Genomic DNA, 22,977 nt, shown 5'->3' with positions numbered 1-22,977 from the left:
AAACCCGTGGGATCTCCAGATTGCGGTTGTGGGAGCTTGTTAAAAGAAAGGGGAATTGCATGTGTGCAATGGGGTCCTGGATGCCTTCTGAGACAAGTGCCAAGTAAAAAACATCCAGATACCCAATGGATGTTGTACATGCAGTTAAAGGGAAGACTTGACCCACAAAGGATGCTATAGCAAGACCACGATATGGCTAGCGTAGGTCCAGCTTGAACTGTCCCAAAGGTTTGTGGTGTGCATAAAGTGCCAAAGAGGAGAACTGACTGGGAGAAAAATAGATTATAAAAGTAACAGGAGGAATAAAGATTACCATTACTGTGATTTAGTTTCTTTAATGCTTTGTCCATATTTTCAGTGGCAGGCTACTCTCTGCCAGTTATAAAAGCAGATTCCATTTCTTTTACGTATCAGAAAGCAGAGGAAGTAAAACAGCAGTAAGACAATAAAATTGTCTGAAATTTATATTCTGAACAATGTTTTGCTTCACAGTTTTTTAACAAAGTGATCATGGATCAGTCTTTCCCAGATCCCATTCCTGTCCACACTGGGTCATGCTCTTTATTAAGATATCCTCCCATGCAAGAACTTTACTCATCTCTGATTTATTAGTCCTATTTTCCGCCTCCCTCTTGATGTTTCCTTTAGGTCTTAGATCAAGGTCTCCGCACGTCTTACACCAATGTGACCCGTTGGTTCCTGACCTGCATCCATCAGCCAGAATTCCAGTCTGTTCTGGGACCCGTGAAGTTGTGTGAGCAAGGCCTTGGGCAGGGGATCCCCAAACTGGATCTCAAAGGTAAGAGGAAGCTGCCAAATATCCTCACCTCACCCCAGATCCTCATAAATTGGCCAAGAACAACCAACCAACCAAACAAACAGAAACCTTGAGCAAAGAACACAGCTTCATGGTTCCATTGAAATAAAATATAAATGCAAAAGTAGGCAAAACTCATCATACAATACACGAGCTGTTATGGATTAAAACACTACTTCGTTGGGTTTGTGCCCGTGTGAAGGACTTAAAGTCCAAAAGTTCATGGTACGATGGATTTTGCCAGGGAAGTTATTCTTAAATGTAAAATCCGAAAGGTCTTGGCTTGATGGAATTTGCCAGGCATGTCTCTCTTCGATGTAAGTTGGAAAGTAGTACGGCTGCTGTTTTATGGCTGCCGCTGAAACAGGTGTGGATTGAGTGTAACAAGCCAGTTCTCCAAACAGATGCATGGCACAGGCCATGCGTGGTTGAAACTATGAATCAATTAAATCTTCCCCACCTTGGGAAATGGTGGATAGAACTGCTGGATAGCTCGGTGGTTTAGGCACCTGGCTGCAGAGCCAGACGTCCGGAATTTGTTCCCTTACTGTGCCTCCTTGACAGCGGCCAGACTTGATGATCCCTTCCAGCTTCGCTGGTCTAAAATTGTGATCATGACGATGAGTCGCTCCAGATAATTTGTGATTAAAACTTCCATTGCCACTGAGCCAGCCGGGTCACTAGATTGGTGTGAGTTGTGATGTCTCGCACACGGAGGATGTCAAGCTTGAGAAGGGCGTCCTGGTTTCTGTGCCAGCCACAGAAGGCCATGCTGGGTATCGATTAAACCAGATTTGTTAAAGGAGGTTGAAGAGGCTTATTTGGTTCGTGTCCTTTACCCCAAGAACCGGTGTTGACCCACAAGGAAGCCTTGGCAGAGCAGAGGAAGTTAACTGAGCCGCCACCTAAAAGTGCTTCCCAGCTGAAGAAGGAAGCCAAGAAGAAAGAAAAACTGGAGAAGTTTCAGCAGAAGAAGGAAAAGAGCCAGCAGCAGCAACAGCAGGGGGAGGTAAGAACTAGAGAGGGAGAGTGCATTTAATTGTGGTAGGAAGGCAGAAAGGATTGTACAGTGGTGCCCCGCTTGACGACGATAATCCATTCCAGGAAAATCGCTGTTAAGCGAAATCGTTGTCAAGCGGAAAAAACCCATTGGAATGCATTGAAAACTGGTTAATACGTTCCAATGGGGAAATATCGTCCAGCGAAGATCACCCATAGAGAACCGCCAATCAGCTGTTTAAAAACGCTGTCTTCTGAAGCAGGGGTCCGAAAAACAGCCATTTTGCGAAAGGAAGCCAGGCATTTTGCAAATGGAAGCTATTTTGCGGAGCCGGAAAAAAACATTGTTTTGCGAACAAACGGTTCGCGAAGCAGGGACCTAATCAACGTAAAGTGAAAAAACCCCATAGGAACCATCGTTTTGTGATTGCAATAGCGATCACACAAAACTCATCGTCAGGCGATTTCGTCGTCAAGCGGGGCACCACTGTACCACTTGGGTGCGTATGTACGTTGAGGAGGATAACATGCCGCACCACCCAGCGAAATAAACAAGAACGAGAAACAACCCAACCCCACCCACCCAACCCCACTATGGAAGGTTGGTATGTGGTGAGGAGAGATTGTACTTTTGTCGTTTGTAATTCTCTGCAGAAGAAGCCAAAGGCTGAGAAGAAAGAGAAGAAGGATCTTGGAGTCATAACGTATGACATTCCGACCAAGCCAGGGGAGAAGAAAGGTATGGCCGAGTTTGGCAAGAAATGATGAGGGGCAGGACTTCTCTGTTTTACACCTTACCCGGTTATTCAATATGTTAACAATATTTTAAAAATGGTTTATACAAAATGAGGGGCCCAAAGGAAAAATGTGATCAGAACATTTTTGGTTCATTTGCTTTACCCATATTCTTAAAAGCACCTATTCAGGCCAGCTTTTCCTTATTTTGTTTAGGTAGATCTACGTACAGCCCTCCTTAAAAAAATGATCCCACCGCTTTCTGCTCTGTATACAGAACAGTAGACATTGAGGAGTTGGCTACCTATGTAAGAGCCCAGGTCCCGTGTTGTTTGCTCTGACTGGAAACGACGGAGTCCTAAAAGACCTTTTACATGCTGGTTGCCTGAGACACACTGGAGGCTCTAAGAACTGACCTTATAATAGCAGCATGCTGCAACCTATAGATGGAGAACAGATAGCATTATAGATAGAGAATGTATGCTGAGGCTGAGGGTTCGTGACTTACATAAGGGCATCAAGTAGATTTATGCAGGATGTGAGATCTGAACCCAGGACTTCCTGATTTGCATGAAAGTTAAAATAAAACTGTGGTCCCTCTCACCTTATTCATGTTTATCCACACAGGCCTTTAGTCTCCTGCACTGCCTTAAAAAAAGAAATTATTAATGTTTTTTTTTCTTTTTTGTTATTGTCTAGCTACCTTGTAAAGATAGACCCTTGCCCGGCCTGGCTAATCAAAGCAGAACAGAATGGGCCACCGCAATAATTAATGGGTCTCTCCAGGAGGGCAAGGTTCCCCTTGCCCTCAAGGAGACACTCATTAGGCCCATTAGGAAGAAACCAAATTTGGTGACGGACGACATTGGAAACTATAGGCCCGTCGCCAACGTTTCTTTTCTCAGCAAGGTGGTTGAGAGGGTGGTGGCAGATCAGCTCCAGGCGCTCTTGGACGAAACCAATGCTCTGGACCCATTCCAGTCGGACTTCAGGCCGCGCTATGGTATGGAAACGGCACTGGTCACACTGATGGATGACCTGTTGAGGGAGGCCGATGGGGGCAACTTGTCCTTGTTGGTCCTCCTTGACATCTCAGCGACCTTTGATACAATTGACCATGGGGAGGCTCTCTGAGTTAGGAATAGGTGGCCTAGCGTTTGCTTGGCTCCGTTCCTTCCTGGAGGACCGGCCCCAGAGAGTACAGCTTGGGGAGAGTGTCTCGGCCCCATGGAGCCTCAATTGTGGCGTCCCACAGGGGTTGATCCTCTCTCCAATGCTGTTTAACATCTACATGAGGCCGCTGGGGGGGTCATCTGGGGGTGTGGGGAGCCTCGTGTCACCAGTAAGCTGATGACATGCAGCTCTACATTTCCTTTTCATCTACCTCAGTGGATGCCGTCCGGTCCCTTCAGCGCTGCCTGGAGACTGTACTGGAATGGATGCAGTCGAATGGGTTGAGGCTGAACCCGGACAAGACGGAGGTCTTGAAGGTGGGCGGCCCTTCCGTCAGCAGTATAGGTAACCCCCTTTCTTTCGGGGGGATGACCCGCAAAGAATGAGGTCCGCAGCTTGGGGGTACATCTGGACCCGGCGCTTACCATGGAAACCCAGGTGGCGTCCATGGTCTGCTCTGTCTATTTTCATTTATGGCGGATTGCCCAGCTGTGTCCATATCTTGATCGGGGGGCCCTCACTACTCTAGTACATGCGCTCGTAATCTCGGGGCTACCTTTGAGGCTGATGCGGAAACTCCAGATGGTCCAGAATGCGGCAGCCAGGCTCCTTAGTGGGGTGAGAAAACACCAACGTATCTCCCCCACTCTGGCTGCTTTGCACTGGTTGCCCACCCGTTTCCATGTCAACTTCAAAGTGCTAATGATCACTTATAAAGCCCTAAACGGTTTGGGACCTCAATATTTGGCAGACCGTCTTCTCCCACCCAGATCTACCCGAATCACCCGCCATAGCCAGCAGGGGCAGCTGAGGGGTCTGACGCCGAGAGAGGCTTAGAAGGAAAAAACTAGAAACCGGGCCTTCTCGGCGGTGGCCCCTCGGCTATGGAACGCCCTTCCTACAGAAATTCGGCTGGCACCCTCGCTGGGTGTTTTTAAAAGACAGTTAAGAACTTGGTTATTTAAGCAGGCCTTCCCTCCAGTCAGCTAAGTCTTTTATTTTTATTTTTCCCATCTTATCCTATTGGCAATTCTTTCCTAAATTAATTGTATTAGCTAATATACCAATTGTATTTTTATGATTATCTATATTTTATATTGTCTTATTTTATACTGTAAGCCCCCCCGAGTAGACCTGGTCTAGAGGGGCGGGATATAAATTTAATAAAGAAATAAAGAAGCCACCCCACAAAATTAACTTGAATTTACTAGCCTGCCAGCTATCTATCTATCTATCTATCTATCTATCGATCTATCGATCGATCGATCAATAACCTTCAGGGGTCTAAGAGAAGGGGTGATTCTCTTCCTTTTGTAGCAGATGGATTTATTTCTGTGCCGGGCCCAGATGTTTAAAAGGTCCCAGTTTAAAAGGTCCCTTATCCTTCTTTTCTCCCAGTGAAGGGCCGAAAGACTTGATGGGTTAAGTAGGGCTTTCTGTCTGCCCCTTTTGTTCCCGCTCACAGCTTTCCTGTTTTCTCCATCCTTGCAGATGTGATGGGCCCAATGCCGGACTCCTACAGCCCACAGTATGTTGAAGCTGCCTGGTATCCTTGGTGGGAAAGCCAGGGTTTTTTCAAACCAGAGTATGGGGTAAGAGTGAGGTCTGTTTCCCCCCCCCCTCCCCGAATAGCTTTACAAATGGATCGGTTAGTTCAGGGTAAGTGGAGGGCATTTATCACAAGAGGAGGAAATGGATTAAGATTCTGTAGGCTTTCCATTCAAACTTTGGGAGTAATGATACTCTGGGCCAGTTTAGGGCCCTGAACCAGGAATGAGTGATCCCCAAATGGAAGAAGAGGAGACTGTACAGATCAATTGTTGGACCTTGGATTGACTTTACTTTGCTCCCCCAGAAATGTCTTATAAGGGCAATAGAAAAAAACTCTTTGCGCCCTCCAGTGGCTCAGAAAATATTTTTTAAAAACATGGTTACCGTATTTTTCCGTGTATAAGACAACCCGATGTATAAGACAACCCAACCCTTTTCTAACCCCAAATTTGAAAATTTGATCCTTGCTTTTCCCTTCCTTTTGCTAAGCCACAGGGCTTAGCAAAATGAAGAGGGAAAGTAGGAATCAAAAGGCTGTACGATCACTGGGCCCATAACCAGTGGTGGAGGCAGCAGCAGGAGGAGGTGGAGACTGAGGCAGAGAAGCAGCTGGGCTTGGCCGCCTCTCGTGGCTGCCCATTGACTGCTGCCACTGCTGCCCTATCACAAGGAGATGATTGCTGGAGGGGTGATTGGGCAGCTGTGGCAGTCAATGGGCAGCCACAACAGGCGGCCAAGCCCAGCTGCTTCTTTGCTCCAGTCTTCACCTCCTGCTGCTGCCTTCCATGTATAAAACGACCGTCAATTTTTTCTCTAATTATTTTAGGGGGAAATGTCATTTTATACACGGAAAAATACAGTATGTTGCTTTAAAAGGTGGCAATGTTGCGCTTGTTACATACAGCACTGATGTTACCTGTCTGTCATGGGTTTGGAGGGAAAGTTCCATCCTATGGGGAGTGGAAGGCGGGACATCAGGAGGAGGGGCTGTACTGTATATATATGTGGAGCGTGTGTGGAGATGCTAGAAGGGGAAAAAGCAGCAGCTGGGAAGAAGAAGCTGGTGTGGGAGTCTGTGTGTCAGACAGGGTACTACTGTGTGTCAGAGTACCAACCTGATAGGTTCAGGTGTCTGTTGGTTAGCCAGAACTGATAGGTTCAGGGTCTGTGCTTTAAGTTAAGTGTTCTGTGTGAACCAAACTGTGTGTATGTATGAGTGAAACTAAGCCACGTTACTAAATCTTATTCACCTGATCATTTTATTTTCCCTGTGTGTGTTTTAAATAAACCTTATTCTTTTATTGGTTGAAAATCCATCCCTGGTCTGTGTGACTTCTTAAAGGGAATGGTTGGTGGCAGCTTAGTGTAACGTGTGGCAGATCCCAGTAGGTCTGGGTTTGTCACATTGATTGGTGTCCAGCGTGTGGGATACGACTGGTCCAGTTGTCCAGTGGTACAACAAAGCCTTGGCAAGTGTGCCCAGAGCAAGGGGGGTCTAGTCAGGGACAATCTGAGAGCGCGTAGGTAATCTTCTAGGTGTGCCTCACGGGGGGGTGCACTAGTAGAAGAACGTGTAACCTCAGATTGGGGGCTAGATTAGGGAGCTCTGAGGCAGCCTGTTTTGGCGGGAAAAAGCTGAGGCAAAACTGTGAAATAGCAGTGAGCTAGCTTGTCTGCTGAGAGGCCCAGCAGAGGGGGGTAGACTCTAGCTCGCAACTGTTGCAAGTAGTGCTGAAGAACAGCAGTGATCTATAGAAAGCTGGTTCTGGGGCAAAAGAAAAAAAAAAGTGGTCGTTTTATTTTGAGGCTTGACTTTTTAAAGCAGCTTGTTCTGAGGGGGGATTATGCCCTTGACTCGAAGCCAGATGGCAGAAATGGGTGAAGTGAAAGACCCCCAGGTTGACCAAGGTTCTGAGGATGAATTTGGCTCAGTGCAGGGTGACAGCACGGGAGAACAGACCTTAGAACTCAGAAAAATGCTCTTAGCCCAACAGCATGAATTTAGAATGAGACAATTGGATAGGGAGGCCAGAGAAAGAGCTGAAATCAGTCAGGCAGAGGCAGATGCCAAGAAAAGGGGAATGGCCATGAGGATAGAAGAGATGGAACTGGAACACAGAGTTAGAATGGCACAATTAAAATTAACATTCCTAAATAAGAAAAATAACAACTTATCAGTTGAAGAAATTGCGGAAAGAGAAAAGTATGAGGCTCAGGTCAGACAAAGTGAGCAAGATCTTGAAAAATATAATCAGCAAAAAGACATTAAATTAAAAGAAATCAGAGATGAGACTGAAGAAAAAGTAAAAGAGATAAAAGCTAGGGCTGAGGAAGAAATTTTACAGATCAGGGCTGAGTTTGAGGCTAAGCGAAAGGAGCTGGATTTGAGAATAAAAGGGAAGAAATTGCAGCAAGGGGGAGGGGCCCATGGTGAAGGGAAGCCCTCAGACATGAAACCAAGACCTCAGATTTTGGAGAGAAAACCAAAACAAGATGAGAGAGAATCAGAATACACCAGAAAATGTTATTTCTGTCAGGGAAAGGGCCATCTAATCTCAGAGTGTGAGAAATTAAAGCAGCTAAAAGGAATTGTGCCTCAGAATTCGAGTGGGACCAAGCCAAAAGCTGTGTTCTGTGTCCAGAAAGAGCAAGGCTCATTGTCACTGAGGGAGCCTGTTGCCATGGCTACTCAATCTGGAACAGCTACATCTGCTGATCAGGCTGAGGAAAATGGTCCTCTTGTAGAGGTCAGGCGCTGCCTGCTGGTGAGAACAGATTCTCAGTTGTTTGAGACAGCAGGGGTGGACGTAGGAATACTTGGACATCAGTATCGGGGGCTGCGGGACACTTGTTCTCAGGTGACCCTGTGCCATCCAGATATTATTCCTAGGGAGTATGTAATCCCAAATGAGAGCATGAAGGTGGCAGGGATTGAGGGGCAGGTAATCTCACTGCCAGTAGCAGAGGTACCTGTCAACTTTCAAGGCTGGAGGGGAGTTTGGCGGCTAGCGATTTCATCGACTCTGCCAGCAGCCGTGCTCGTGGGAAATGACCTGGCTGAACATGTGAAACGGGTGCTAGTGATTACACGTTCACAAGCCACCACGGGGACAGTTCAGGGGGGTAATGATGAGCCAGAGACGGAAGCAGGTGGGGGGAGTTCAGAAGCTGTGGTGGAAACCTTAACCACAGACAGCAGATTTGGACAGGAGCAAAAGGCAGACGCCACTCTCCAACAGTGTTTTGAACAGGTGACTGACGCCCAGCTAACACCTGAAACCCCAGTGAGATTTCTAGAGAAAAAGGGGATTTTATATAGAGAGACCCTGAGGAATATCTCAAAAGGGGGAGATGGGATCAGAAGTCAGCTGGTGGTACCTGAAAAGTATCGCCCCATGATCTTACAAAGGGGGCACTCTGACATGTTTGCTGCACACTTAGGGGTGAACAAAACACAGCAGAGAATCACACAGAATTTCTACTGGCCTGACATAGGGAAGCAGATCAGGGAGTTCTGTAAACAATGTGATGTGTGTCAAAGGCAGGGGAATAGCCGCGACAGGACCAAAGCAAAGTTGTGCCCTTTGCCTGTGATTGACACTCCGTTCAAATGCATAGGGGTGGATATTGTGGGACCTTTGCCCAAGGCCACAAAGAGGGGGAACAGGTTCATTCTCACCATTGTGGACCATGCCACGAGGTACCCTGAAGCCATACCCTTGACTAACATTGAAACTAACACAGTGGCAGATGCCTTGGTGGGGTATATGTCCAGGATGGGATTTGCCTCAGAAATAATCACAGATTTGGGCGCATCGTTCACATCAAAGCTCATGAAACGCTTATGGCAAATCTGTGGAATTAAGCACAAGGAAACTACTGCCTATCATCCTGAAAGTAATGGGTTAACTGAGAAGTTCAATGGGACTCTACTGCGCATGATTAGGGCTTACTTGGCAGAGAATCCAAACAATTGGGACCAGAAGCTGCAATCCCTTTTGTTTGCTTATCGATCAGTGCCACAAGCCAGTACCGGGTTCAGTCCATTTGAACTTTTATTTGGGAGAAGGGTGAAAGGGCCCCTTGATCTGATCAAACAAAATTGGGAGCAGATCACCCGGGATGACCCACAAGACGTTGTGACATATATAGGTTCTTTAAGGAATGACCTAAAGGGAAACCTAGAGCTAGCAGCAGAGACCCTGCAAGCTCAAAAGGTCAGAAAGAAAGCCTGGTGTGTCCAGAGAGCCGGGGAGAGGCGCTTTGACCCAGGGGAGGAAGTGCTTTGGCCTAGGCTCTGCAAAGAGAACAAACTGCAGCTGGGTAGCCCAGAAACAAAAGACTTGGGTCACATGGTAGGGGGAGGAGTGATAAAACCCCTGGAGGCCAAAATAGAAGCTGTTCGTGATTGGCCTAGACCCAACACCAAGAAAAAAGTCAAATCATTTCTTGGGTTGGTGGGCTACTACAGAAAGTTCATCCCGAGGTTTAGCGAGATTGCGGCTCCGCTGACCAATCTGACGAGGAAGAAGACTGATGACAGCATCCCGTGGACCAGCGACTGTGAGGCGGCGTTCCAGAGGTTGAAGGAGGCGTTAATCAACTATCCAGTGCTGCGTGCTCCAGACTTCGACCGGGAGTTCATCATCTACACCGATGCGTCTAACAGCGGGGTAGGAGCAGTTCTTTGCCAGGAGGATGAGAATGGCGACCAGCATCCGGTGTCCTACCTGAGTAGGAAACTTCAGAAAGGTGAGAGACATTTGGCAACCGTGGAGAAGGAGTGTTTGGCCATAGTCTACGCGATCCAGAAGGCCAAGCCTTACATCTGGGGAAGACATTTTGTTCTGTGCACTGACCATTCACCACTGCAATGGTTAAAGACAATGAAAACCCACAATAGCAAACTTATGAGGTGGGCTTTAAATCTACAGGACTATGACTTTGAAGTGAAGGTGGTCAGAGGGTCAGTGAACTGTGTTGCTGACGCCTTGTCAAGAAGACCTGAAGAATGAAGACGGCGAAAGAAACATGGACTATGTATATATTTTGATGACAAAAAGTTAAATGTACCTGTTTTTTGAACTTGGTTTGTATGAATAAAGGTAAATTGATGTAATGTATATGGTAAATGTTTAAATGCCTAATTGCTATGGTTAACTTAGAATGTAAGTATAAGTAAGTATGATATGGTATGTATAACTGTTGTTGTGTGTTTTATCCAGGTTGTTTTTTGGGAAAAAGCACGTTAGCTTTCCCCCTACAAAACAACTTATAAAGAGGGGAGGTGTTACATACAGCACTGATGTTACCTGTCTGTCATGGGTTTGGAGGGAAAGTTCCATCCTATGGGGAGTGGAAGGCGGGACATCAGGAGGAGGGGCTGTACTGTATATATATGTGGAGCGTGTGTGGAGATGCTAGAAGGGGAAAAAGCAGCAGCTGGGAAGAAGAAGCTGGTGTGGGAGTCTGTGTGTCAGACAGGGTACTACTGTGTGTCAGAGTACCAACCTGATAGGTTCAGGTGTCTGTTGGTTAGCCAGAACTGATAGGTTCAGGGTCTGTGCTTTAAGTTAAGTGTTCTGTGTGAACCAAACTGTGTGTATGTATGAGTGAAACTAAGCCACGTTACTAAATCTTATTCACCTGATCATTTTATTTTCCCTGTGTGTGTTTTAAATAAACCTTATTCTTTTATTGGTTGAAAATCCATCCCTGGTCTGTGTGACTTCTTAAAGAGAATGGTTGGTGGCAGCTTAGTGTAACGTGTGGCAGATCCCAGTAGGTCTGGGTTTGTCACAGCGCTCACTCTGTCTCAAAGACACAACAGGATCCATCCCCTCACTAAAATTTAAAAATCTGGGGTGTTGTTGTTGTTTTTTTTTTTAAAAAAACCCCATTTTAGGGAGAGGTGGCTCAGAGGCCCTCAGCTGTAGCTTGCTTAACTTGTGCATAAATCTGGCACTGATTATAATACTTTACTTTTATGATGGGCTCTTTAAAAAGGGTCCAGAATTATTACAAAGGGACTGGTACCTTTTTTTCCTGGTCTCAAATAGAGTAGACCCACTAAATCAAATGCTGAATGAGAACTCAGCAGTTCTGTAAAACCAAGGCAAGCTACACCAACTTGACTCTGCTAGATGTATACTTGGATGACTTTTGACCTTCTGAAAGTTCCAGCATTCTATTTACTATCCCGTGCTATAGATCTCATGCTTCACGCAAACTGTTTTCTCCTCCTCCTCCCTCTTTACCAGCGTTGCAGTGTTTCTGAGCCAAATCCTAAAGGCCTCTTCATGATGTGCATCCCTCCACCCAATGTCACAGGATCCCTCCATCTTGGTCATGCCCTCACCAATGCCATCCAGGACTCCCTGACTCGATGGTGAGCATCAACTTGAATCTGCTCTTCTTTGGCCGCTTCACTAGATCTGCCAGCTATTTCTTGCTCTCCCCCCCCCCTACTTTGCCATATCTCTGAGCTGCCTTGTTCCTGACAGTCATGATTCCAGGTCACACAAGATGTGTTGGATATGCTCTACCCACCGAAAATCTGCAGAGTGGCTGCAGTGTGTAGAGTTTAGATTCTCAGTAATTGCACCTTCCATCTGAAACTTGCCAGTGTCAGTCTTAATGGCCCAAAATCCTGTTGCATAAAGGTGGAGTCATTACTTGCAAGGGGAAGTTTCAGGAGGAATTCTTGCTCCAGTCTTGCGCCTTGCACGGCTGGGGCCCAGTGAGACTGATTTGTCCACAATTTGTGTGAGCCTAGGATTGAAGCAGGAACTCTTTAATTACTGGAAATCTGCCTCTGCCAATGACATTATCTCCCTTAGGATGGTGTGATTTTTTACAACAGGATTTGGGGTATGTTAACAAAAATTCTCATGAGGAGCAGTTGTGAAAATGGCAAGATATCTTTGTTTTATTTGCAAGATCTCTCATACAGGTTGCAGATTTGAGCTTTTCGCTGTTCTTATTGCAGAATTGAAAAAAACCCAAGGGTGGTGGCTTCTGTTGTGAGCAGAGGAATGATGAGAAAGGGGTGTGTAGCGTTCTCCATTTATTAGATCTATGGTTCTCGTTGTATTATGTAATGGTTTATGAATATTCATATTGCTGTGAGGCGGAGCCGGGAGCGATGCTATAAAAGGCGGAGTCAGAGACAGAAGAAGTTTAAGTCAGATAGAGTCAGTTAGAGAAATGTAAGAGTCAGGCAGGAGAAAAAAGCTAGACAGAGTAATAGAGTGTGTAGTTTGGGGAAATTCTGAGGAATGATTAACTACTGAAGATATTCATGAATCAATCTATGTAATCAATAAGCCAAAGTTTTATTTAAAAGAAGTTAAAGTGTGGACCTAAATCTTTCTGAAGTAAATGGTGATTTAGAGATCACCTGGTGGCAGCAAGTGTAAAAGAAGAGAGTGTTTGCCTTCGTGTGCTCTGAGGCTTGAAGGTCAAGCAAAGGGGCACGAGGGTGGACGCCACAGGGTAGTTCACTCTTTCGTCGCCATGAGTGCCTTCACTCAGAATTCTCTCAGCTTTCCTGTGGCCTCACAATGCTCCATGTACAGATCTGTGCATGGCAAAAGACAGCTGTACGATGGTGATTGAGAGCAGACAAATGAGCCAGTGGGGAAAGACGGATGACCCCATCTTCTCTGATGGTTGCCTTCTAAATCTATTTTTCATGTCTGTTTTTTAACAAACTAATTGAGGCTTTGCTACACCCGTTTTCCTACTACAACGGCTCATTGTTTGCAAACACATGGCGTGGTATTGTCTACTTCAGCAGTTAGCTTTGCTTCTTTCAAACAAAGAAGACTTCAGGATGAGGGTCTTCATGCTGCTGATTTTTTGGGGTCACTGACCTCGCTTTCATCATCAGTGGCATGCCTGCTGTGCTTATGTGCCCACGTTCCAGGAAGGTCTCGTGGTCTCAGCCAACCATTAGTTGAGGAAATACCCAGATTTAGTCAGCCACAAAAGAAGATTTGCTTGTTGAGTGACAAACTGTTGTCATTTGCTGAGGAAAAAAAAACCATTCAGCGTCCCTAGAAGAAAAGGGCTTCCTTGAAGGGTGACAAATGAGCACCAGTTTCTTGCTCGTATTGGCTGATTTAGGGGAGCCTTTTCTGTCCGTCTTGCAGGCACCGGATGAGGGGAGAGACCACCTTATGGAACCCGGGTTGCGACCACGCCGGCATCGCCACACAAGTGGTGGTGGAGAAGAAGCTTTGGAAAGAGCAAGGGAAAACCCGGCACGACCTCGGCCGTGAGCACTTCATCAAGGAAGTCTGGAAGTGGAAAAATGAGTGAGTGGCTGTGTTGAGTTTGCCTTTGTTCTGAATTCAAGTTAAGCCTAAGAAAATGGGGAATTTGCACCGACACAGTCCTTTGTGAGTGCAGAGAAGGACAGGCAGCTCCACGCCTGTGTCAACATACTCTATGCCCTTCGAAAAGCATCGTGGAACACTTTGTGGTAGCTGCCCCCCCCCCCGGCTCTTGATTGCTAGATGAAAATGGGCTGTTTTTTTTTAAATTAATTGTACTGTCATGGTGCTAAATATAGTCTCCAAATCCCGTGAAGTACTAGCCCCCTTCTAAGCAGTATTGATTCTCATCGAGAGTGCTGCGTCCAATTCTGGACACTGTACTTAAAGAAGGAGCCTCGTGGCGCCGCGGTTAAACTGCAGTACTGCAGGCAAAGCTCTGCTAATGACCCGGATTCAATCCCAGGTAGTCTACTCGAGGGTCACTCAGCCTTGAAATCCTTTAAGGATTTTGACAAACTGGAACAAGTTCAGAGGAGGGCAACGAGGATTATCAGGGGACCGGAAACAAGAGCCCCATGAGGAAAAGAACGGGACATGTTTAGCCTGGAGAAAAGAAAACGGAGGGGAGATGTGATCACGCTTTTCAAGTACTGGAAAGGTAGTCATATATAGCAAGGGTCCCAAACTCCCGGTCTGTGGCCCGAGCCAGACCAGGCCGCGGAGACAGACCCCCCTCACCCACCCCCACGCGCACTCCCTCTGCACAGCCCTTTTGTGCCTGCATGCACACAAATGGCCCCGCAGTGCCACCTGCCCTTCGCACATGTGCATGAGTGCACGCACCTCTGCATGACCACAGCATGCGCACGAGTGTGTGCACCCCCACACGAGCACCCTCCTGCTCCTTCGTGCATGCACACGACCATGCATGTGCCCAAGAGAGAGAGAGAGAGTGCCCTCCTTTGCGCATGAACGTGGGGGGTGCCCTGCCTTCCCCAACCTGTCCACAGAGTTAAAAAGGTTGAGGACCGCTGATACAGAGGAAGGACCGGTTCTGATCCCAGAGTGTAGATCATGTAATAATGGGCTCAAGCTACAGGAAGCCAGATTTGCCCTGAATATCAGGAAAAAGTCCTTGACTGTTAGAGCAGTACAACAATGGAACTAATTACCTCAGGAGGCCTTCAAGAGAAAATTGGACAGCCATCTGTCAGATCTTCTTAGATTTGGATTCCTGCCCTTGAACAGGGGGTCGGACTCAATGGCCTTATAAGGCCCCTTCCGACTCAGTTATTCTATGATTCTGGCGAAAACCAAGGAAGAAGGGCGAAAGATCTTGTTGAGTCCTCTGTTGAGCTGCTTGTATGATTCCGTGCATCACTTCCAGTCACAGAGGCGGTATGCCTCACGGACAAGTACCTCACAGGATTTGAAGAGTGTGAGAGGGAGGGTGAGTTGCCTCATGTCCCATCCATTGGCTCCCTGTAGGAAACCTGTCGGCCCCTGTGTGAGCAGAGTGCAGGACTAGACGGGCCTTCCTCCGACCCAGCATGCTTCCCATGTTCTTCTACTCTGCCCCCTATTAGACCGTAGTGGACAGTGTGGTTTTCTGTGCCTCGTTTCTTGCAGAAAAGGGGATCGGATCTACCACCAGCTGAAGAAACTGGGTTCCTCAATGGACTGGGACAGAGCCTGTTTCACCATGGACCCAGTAAGACCCGAGCGTGTGCCTTTCGGGATATGACAATTGGGGGGGGGGGGCAGGGCACAGCTTCCCTTCCTCACAGATGTGTGGAGTAGAAATGGCCACGTGCCGGTTTGTTTTTCATGCAAACAGTTGCTCAGGGCTTCCCAGCCCCACCTCCTCCGTTGGGCACTGCCTCTGGTTGGGCATCTGTCGGAGGAGGTGGGTCTGAGACGCGCTGGACACCTGTTCACACAAAAACAAACAAACAAACTAGCCCATCTCTAGTGGGGCCCCTTTGGCTTTCTGAGTTTTTTGGACCACAACATCTCTCAGTCTTTTATCACTAACCTTGGTGCCCAGGACTTTTGAGAGTTGGAAGCCCAAAAACTCTGGACAAGCAGAAGTTCCTGCCCCTGCCTGAGGAAGTCTAGTATTTTGACGTTCCTAGTGCAGGCGTGAGGTGATGGTGGAGACTGAGGTTCAGAGAGACCAAGATCACCTTGAGCTCAGTAGAGCTGAGTGGAGAAGCCCAGTTGGAGTTACTGGAGAATTAAATTGGAACTTGTTTGTGTTTAAGAAGAAGGCCTGACCTTTGAAATGTGTTGGGCCTAACAGAGGCCTGACTCTGTGCACCTTGTAGTGGGTTCTGCTCCATTTCTCGCACTGGTGCCATCTCGCTTTTCCTTTCTTGAGCAGTTATAGTGACTTGTAGAGCATGCCGTTAGCTCCTAAGAAGCCCATACTGGGTAGCCTGATACGAAGGACATGTGCTCACAAGCTTCTTGACTGAAGTGGGCACACAAGCAGGGTGAATACGAAGCCATCCCAGCTTTCATGGTGCCATTGCACCTGATATGTGCAAGAACTGGTTGTAATCCTGAGACATGGACATCCAGAGTGGAATTCACCAGATGGGGTTTGGGATTTAGTGCCTCAGCTGGGAGGGAAGGCCTGACCATGTTGCTTTATCTGGGTTTGCCAACAGAAACTCACGCGTGCGGTGGAAGAAGCTTTTATCCGACTGCATGAGGAAGGGGTCATCTATCGCAGCAAACGTCTTGTGAATTGGTCCTGTACCCTCAACTCGGCCATCTCTGACATAGAGGTGATGGGAAGAGAAGGTTCAACGGGTGTACTTTATGTGCCAATCCGAGTGAGCATCCCAATGATGGTGTTTTTTTTTAAATTGTATCTTTTCACCAGGTGGATAAGAAGGAGTTAACAGGCCGCACGCTCTTGCCTGTCCCCGGCTACAAAGAGAAAGTGGAATTTGGAGTGCTGGTTTCGTTTGCCTACAAGATTGAAGGTTCAGGTGAGTAAGGAGACTTGGCTCATGGTTCATCAGGGATTGACCTGGACTGGAGGTAGGCCCTCCAGATACTATTGAGTTGCAGTTGCCTTCATTCTGGGAAGCTTGCTATGTTGGCTGTGGACGATGGGATCTGGAGTCCAACCACAGGTAGTCGTTACACTTGGGCCAGTGGTATGGCTCCATTCTCCAACGGAGCACAGTTTTCTTATCTTTCTAAATTCTTTAGATGAAGACGTGGTGGTGGCCACAACTCGTATTGAAACAATGTTGGGGGACACCGCAGTCGCCGTCCATCCTCAGGATCCCCGGTACCAGGTGATGAGCTCTGAGTACATAGATATAAGTGGGGTACTAAGGATTAGATCACAGCTGGTTGAATAGCTCAGTGGTTTAGGTCTCTGTCTGCAGAGCCAGAGGTTAGGGGTTCAGTTTCCCCACTGGTGCCTCCTGGGAGATGAGCCAGCCTGTATGGCTTTGGGCAAACTGCACAGTCCCAGTGCAGCCCCAGAAGAAGGGAATCGGAAATCACTTCTGAGTGTCCTGTACCTAGAAAACTCTGAAAAGGGTTGCCCTAAGTCAGAATCAAATTGACAGCATATGATGATGATGATTGATCAGGAATGGGAGAATTGGTGATCCAGAAAATGTTGATAGAGCTCCCATCATACCTCATGCTGTCGAGGACTGAGCAGAGTTACGAATCTAGCAGCAGCCGGATGGTCTCATATTACTCAGTGGAGAATTCCCACCATCCTCTCCAAACTACAGATCCCATGATGCTTGGGGGGTGGAATCCCGAGTTCCCCGGCTCATGATTAGACTTTTGAAGAGGAGGGTCCAGAGTAAGCTGATTGGTAGTTGCAGAGAAGTTTTTTTTTTATGGCCTCTCCTTGTATTTCCATATGCCGTAAGTTGGATATAAAGTGTATTTCCTGTCTTTGCCCAAAGATGGGCACGTGGGTCAGCCGCTTAATAGTGCCTTGTTGGAACTATTTGAACAAATACCCTGACCGGGATGGACGGGCCATCCTGGGTAATGGGAGGTACAGCAACTAGACAAGTGGAGAAGGCAGTTGTGGATGGTAATGGTGTGTTATAACAGCAGAGTGCCGAGTTGGTTTATTCATTCATTCATTCCATTTATACCCCCCTATCTGGTCACTCATATATATATGAGAGAGAGAGAGAGAGAGAGAGAGAGTGGTGCCTCGCATAGTGACAATAATCGGTGCAGCAAAAATCGCTGCAAAGCGATTTCGTCGCTATGCGATATTAAAATAGCTGATACTATTCTAACATTCCGGTGTTTTACACTATAGCCATTTTCAGTTTCATTTGCATTTTTAATTTAGTTTAGGGAACAGTCATGGGGTAGAAGATAAGTTTGTAGGTTAGGTGAGGGAATCCAGCCAGCCGCTCCCTTTCAGACTATCTGGAATTCCCCGACGGTTCTTCAGTACATCTCTTAACTCTCCTCTGGCTTCTCTTCCAGCACCTGCACGGCCGAAGTGTCCGGCACCCTTTCACTGGGCAGCTCATGCCTATTGTATGCGATGATTTCGTTGACATGGAGTTTGGAACTGGTACGTCTGTAGTTAGTGACAACGGTCCAAGAAGAAGAGAATGTGACCTTATACTGAGAGTCTGTCCGACTACTCCATGGTCCACAACCCACTGCTGTCAGCTGTGACGGGCAGTCAGTCTTCAAGGTTTTGGCTTAGCCATAGCTACACGTACCTAATATTCCCTGGGGGTCTCCCATCCAAGTATTAACTAGGCTGGACCCTGCTTAGCTTCTTAAACAACACCATGTGTCTTCAAGGTACTATGGTAAAGTGTATGCTGCTGCTGAGTTTGAAACTTGATAACTCTATGCATGGTGGCTGTCTCCACTACTAAGGTGGGCACGTGGTCCTAGATGGGGACTCCCAGCACCCTCTGGAAAAAGTATGTGCGTTTTTATTTGGGAAAAGAAAATGCTAAAAAAAGGTCTCTTTGTGCCATTGTACGGGAGGGAAAATTTTGCCATAGAATCATGAAGTTGGAAGGGGCTTATAAGGCCATCAAATCCAACCCCTTGCTCAGTGCAGGAATACACATCAAAGGATATCTGCCAGGTCGTTGTCTACCTTTCTCTTGAATTCCTCCAGGGTTGGAGAATTCACCACCTCTCGAGGTCATCGGTTCCACTGTCTTACTGCTCTAACAGTTAGGAAGATTTTCCTGATATTCAATCAAAATCTGGCTTCCTGCAACTTGAGCTCATTGTTGCATGTCCTGCACCGGGGGATGGTTGAGAACAGATTGTTCTCCTCCTCTTTGTGATAGTCTTCCAAGTATTTGAAAAGTGCTGTTATACCATGTTTTCAGGCCATCCTGCCCTGTTCAGATAATAAAATATTTTTGGCTGCTAGAGGATTTTTTGGTAAAAAGACAAAACGGACCCATTTTTCTCCTCTTGCTGCCCTCCAGGTGCAGTGAAAATCACGCCAGCCCACGATCAGAACGACTACGAGGTCGGACTGCGCCATGGGCTCCCCTTTGTCACCATTTTCGACGAGGATGGCTATCTCATCAACGTGCCCCCTCCCTTCTTGGTATCCATGGGACAATTAGATGGGGCGGGTGAGGGTGTGGAACCCAAAGGGTTTTTCCTGTGGTGAGGGTTGAGCTTTGGAAAAGCTAGAAGTATTTGATACGTGAACCTTGCGTGTATCAGTGATAGTCAGGACTGGGAGCTTTGTGGCACAATAGTTAAAAACTGCATTACAGTGGTGCCCCACATAACGAGCGCTTCGTTTAACAACGAATCCGCATAGCAATGTGTTTTTTGCGATTGCAGAAGTGATCACATTGCGATGTTTTAGATGGGAAAACATCGCTTTGCGATGATTGGTAAGCGTTTCGTTATTGCATAACGATGTTTTTTAAACAGCTGATCGGCGGTTCCAAAATGGCCGCCGGGTAAAGAAAATGGCTGCCCGCAGTGTTTTCGCACCCTTTCCTTGCTTACCGGGCAGCGAAAATGGCGGCCGCATGGAGGATTTTCGCAGAACGGTGAGTTTTTTGCCCATATGAACGCATTAAACGTGTTTTAACGCATTCCTATGGGCTCTTTTGCCCCGCATAGCGACGAATCTGTGTAGCGACGATTTTTTTGGAACGGATTATCGTTGCTATGCGGGGCACCACTGTACTGTAGTCACACCTCTGCTCACAACCTGAGTTCAATCTTGATGGGCTCCAGTAGCTGGTTCAAGGCTGACCCAAACGTCCATCCTTCCAAGTACTGTAAAGGCAGTATCCAGATCACAGGGGGAGGGGGAAGTTGTTGTTTGCATCATTGAATTGTAAAGCGCCTAGAAAATGCTGTAAGCACTGTGGGGTGGTCTAGAAGCAGAACACTTTAATTTGGAGTTCAGTAACCCATACAGTCCTTCCAGCCCATAGAGTCCTTCCGGCTACCTGATTCTCATCTCCGTCCCTATCATCATCTCCGCCTCTTCCAGGGTATGAAGCGGTTTGACGCTCGCCGAGCTGTGTTGGAAGCCTTGAAGGAAAGGGGTCTTTTCCGGGAGGTGAAGGACAACCCCATGGTGGTCCCAGTCTGCAGGTGAGGAGAGGGTACAGCATGGAAGAAAGTTGATTGCTGTGAGCAATCTATGCAGGGTTGGGTGGGTGGGTTGGGGAAAGCAGTTCTGTTCTGCGGACTGTAGTCTGTGACCTGGGAGAATATTTTTTCCTCACTCAGAATAACCACCTTGTGGTTGGTTGGGGCCATGCAGTAAAAGCTTTGGAGTGATGGGAGCCCAGTCTCACATAGAAAACCTTACAGGAGGGTAGATGGTGTGTTACCAGGATCATTGCTACACCCATCCATGGGCTTGGTAGGAAGTCTGTGCCCTTGAGGAAGGACTCAAGGACACAGACTTCCTACCATTAGCAAAACCTTCCTTTTCAGGCAGGCTTTTAAGCAATGTGACTACGGAACATGAAATTTCAGTATGTTTCTTTAAACTTTTTAAAAATATTTGCAAAATTGTTTCTAATCCTAACTAATGTTTAAGTATTTTTAGATATATAGTTTTCTATGGCACTTTTAACTGTCATTATTGTATGGTTTTAATTGTTGTGACCCTCCTTGGGTCCCCTATGGGGAGGAAGGTGGCATACATACATACACAGCACACACACTACTCTCTCTCTCTCTCTCTCTTCAAGTGACAATGCAGGATCAACACGTTAATTCAAGCTGTTTACCGGCTCTTCAAGAGCAGTGCTTGTCTTTTGTGACACTTAAAAATCTTATGATTTTTAGATGTGCTTCCCTCTGATTTTATTTGAAGTCTGAGATTGCAGTTGAAAACAAAATGAAGCCATTGTGCATCTAGGAAGAAAAATTTTATATCATTTACAATGTACAGTGGACCCTTGACTTAAGGAATTAATCCGTATTGGAACAGTGGCTGCTGGTCAAAAAGTCTGTAGGTCAAGTCTCCATTGACCTACAGTGCATTGAAAACTGATTAATCCCGTAACAGGCCGTTTTTGTTCCATTTTGGTTTTTTTCTGGTCTGTAAGTCAATTCTCAGGCTGCAAGTCAAACCTAAATTTTGCGGCCAGAGAAGTCTGTAACTCAAAAAGTCTGTAAGTCAAGGGTCCACTGTAACTCAAAGGTGGAGGAGAAATGAAATATAAGAGGATGTGCACATCTAAAATGTGCATGATAGGATAATGCAGAGATTACTATCTGTGGACTAAAGTCGATGTGCATAATCATTTCTGTCATTTCCAAGATACAGTAGGTTGTATTGATTCCTTTCCCTGGAGAATTCCTAGTTCGGAGAGGTTGCAGCCCCATCCGTAATAGGCGGAATCGCCCTATCCAGGATCAGAGAATCATCCCTCCATAGCACCTCTGTCCACCTCACAGATACAACTCTTGTATCTCTTGCCCCAACCCTGCCACCTTTCAGTATGAAGAGCAGGAATTGAAATGGGGTGGCCGGTAGTGTCCTCTCAATAGGCAGAGCTAGAATTTAGAGGATCTGAAGAGGAAATGAAAGCCATTATGAAGAGGTGGAGGATTTCCTCCTTGAAACAAACCCAATGTTTGTTAGAAATAAGACTCTCTGACATAAATACAAGGACTATATGAACAGGTTGGAGGCATTATGGGGGGATTCTAGAAACCTACGTTGTGAGGGGAACCAGTGGCAGTGGCTGCGCCTCTTGGCCTCGGCTAATATTTTTTCCCTCTTACCCTCTCGATTCTGTAGCCGCTCCAAAGATGTGGTGGAGCCGCTACTCAAGCCCCAGTGGTACGTGCGCTGCGACACAATGGCCAGGGGAGCAGCCGAGGCAGTCCGACGAGGCGACCTGCGCATTGTGCCGGACTTTCACCTCAAGACCTGGTTCAGTTGGATGGACAACATCAGGTGAGAATCCCGTGGAATGGCTGTGATGTGACGGGATGTGGCAAATGGGGGGGGGGGGTGTCTTGTATGAGGCAGGGAAGCTCAGGAGGAGGAGGAAGTCAATTGAAAAGCCCCTGGAAAGTAAAGGAAGAGTAACTGCGAGCAAAGGGACTGAAAGGTGGAGCTGCAACAAAAAGCGGCAGTATGAAGTTCTCCTGTTCAGAGTTCCAGATAGCCATCAGTCACCCACACTCATTTTCAGGGTATTCCGTTTTCTGCTTGCCCCCTTGTTTTTCTACCTATTCTGAATCTACTGTGCATTCTTAGTCCTCTCTGCTGTATATTGGGAGCGGGTTTTAATCCACGCCTCCTCAGGGGTTCCTCCAACCTTGGATTTCTGTTGTCCATTCCAATCCCTCCCTCTTGTTTCTCCCATTTTGGCAACCTTTTATTTATATGTTTTATTTCTACCTCAACTTTCTCCATGCAGCTGTTAGAACGTTCTGCACAGTGGTCAGCATTTAGTGCCAAAATTCACCGTTAGATCTGAGAGACTCAAAGGAACTTTGTTTGACAGGGAGCGACCACTGTTTAGCTAATATCATGCCCCTCTCAGCATCCCCCCCCCGCCGACCCTGAAACATAGAAACTTGGGTGCAAACTGGAAAATCGCATGGCTCAGATCGTTCAGCGCTAGCTGCCATTTTTCTGTTCGTCACCTTACAACTTTCTGAGTTGCTTTCCACAACCCCCCACCATGTCAAAGGCCAGAATGATGTGTGTTAGTTATGTTTTGCGTGTGTGAATTTCAGAACCATCAGAAATTGCAAGTGCTGTGAGAGATGTTTATGACCTGATTCTTGCTATCTCTCTTCTCCCCCCCCCCCCCTTTCTAGGGATTGGTGCATTTCTCGACAGCTGTGGTGGGGTCACCGTATCCCCGCATATTTTGTGACTGTTCATGATCCCTCAGTGCCGCCTGGAGAGGTAAGACTCTTAAGTTGTTT

The 22,977-nt window shown here is 46.9% G+C and overlaps 1 protein-coding gene across 2 annotated transcripts in view; it reads left to right on the top strand.

The window, feature by feature from the left end:
• VARS1 (valyl-tRNA synthetase 1) overlaps positions 1 to 22,977 on the top strand; it is a 42,341-nt gene that overhangs the window by 4,739 nt on the left and 14,625 nt on the right. For both annotated transcript variants that reach the window (XM_020815353.3, XM_078388683.1), the window contains 15 exons: positions 649 to 799; positions 1,663 to 1,826; positions 2,471 to 2,555; positions 5,216 to 5,316; positions 11,536 to 11,663; positions 13,429 to 13,593; positions 15,184 to 15,265; positions 16,227 to 16,346; positions 16,445 to 16,553; positions 16,780 to 16,868; positions 18,046 to 18,136; positions 19,026 to 19,150; positions 20,063 to 20,166; positions 21,833 to 21,991; positions 22,867 to 22,957. In XM_020815353.3, the coding sequence (XP_020671012.3) occupies positions 649 to 799; positions 1,663 to 1,826; positions 2,471 to 2,555; positions 5,216 to 5,316; positions 11,536 to 11,663; positions 13,429 to 13,593; positions 15,184 to 15,265; positions 16,227 to 16,346; positions 16,445 to 16,553; positions 16,780 to 16,868; positions 18,046 to 18,136; positions 19,026 to 19,150; positions 20,063 to 20,166; positions 21,833 to 21,991; positions 22,867 to 22,957 (1,764 nt within the window). The remainder of the gene's footprint in view (positions 1 to 648; positions 800 to 1,662; positions 1,827 to 2,470; positions 2,556 to 5,215; positions 5,317 to 11,535; positions 11,664 to 13,428; positions 13,594 to 15,183; positions 15,266 to 16,226; positions 16,347 to 16,444; positions 16,554 to 16,779; positions 16,869 to 18,045; positions 18,137 to 19,025; positions 19,151 to 20,062; positions 20,167 to 21,832; positions 21,992 to 22,866; positions 22,958 to 22,977) is intronic.

The sequence above is a fragment of the Pogona vitticeps genome, chromosome 2, assembly GCF_051106095.1.
Source record: "Pogona vitticeps strain Pit_001003342236 chromosome 2, PviZW2.1, whole genome shotgun sequence".
In the NCBI taxonomy this organism is placed as follows: domain Eukaryota; kingdom Metazoa; phylum Chordata; class Lepidosauria; order Squamata; family Agamidae; genus Pogona; species Pogona vitticeps.
Note: the sequence above shows the minus strand (reverse complement) of the source record. Positions and strands in the feature narration are given on the sequence as shown.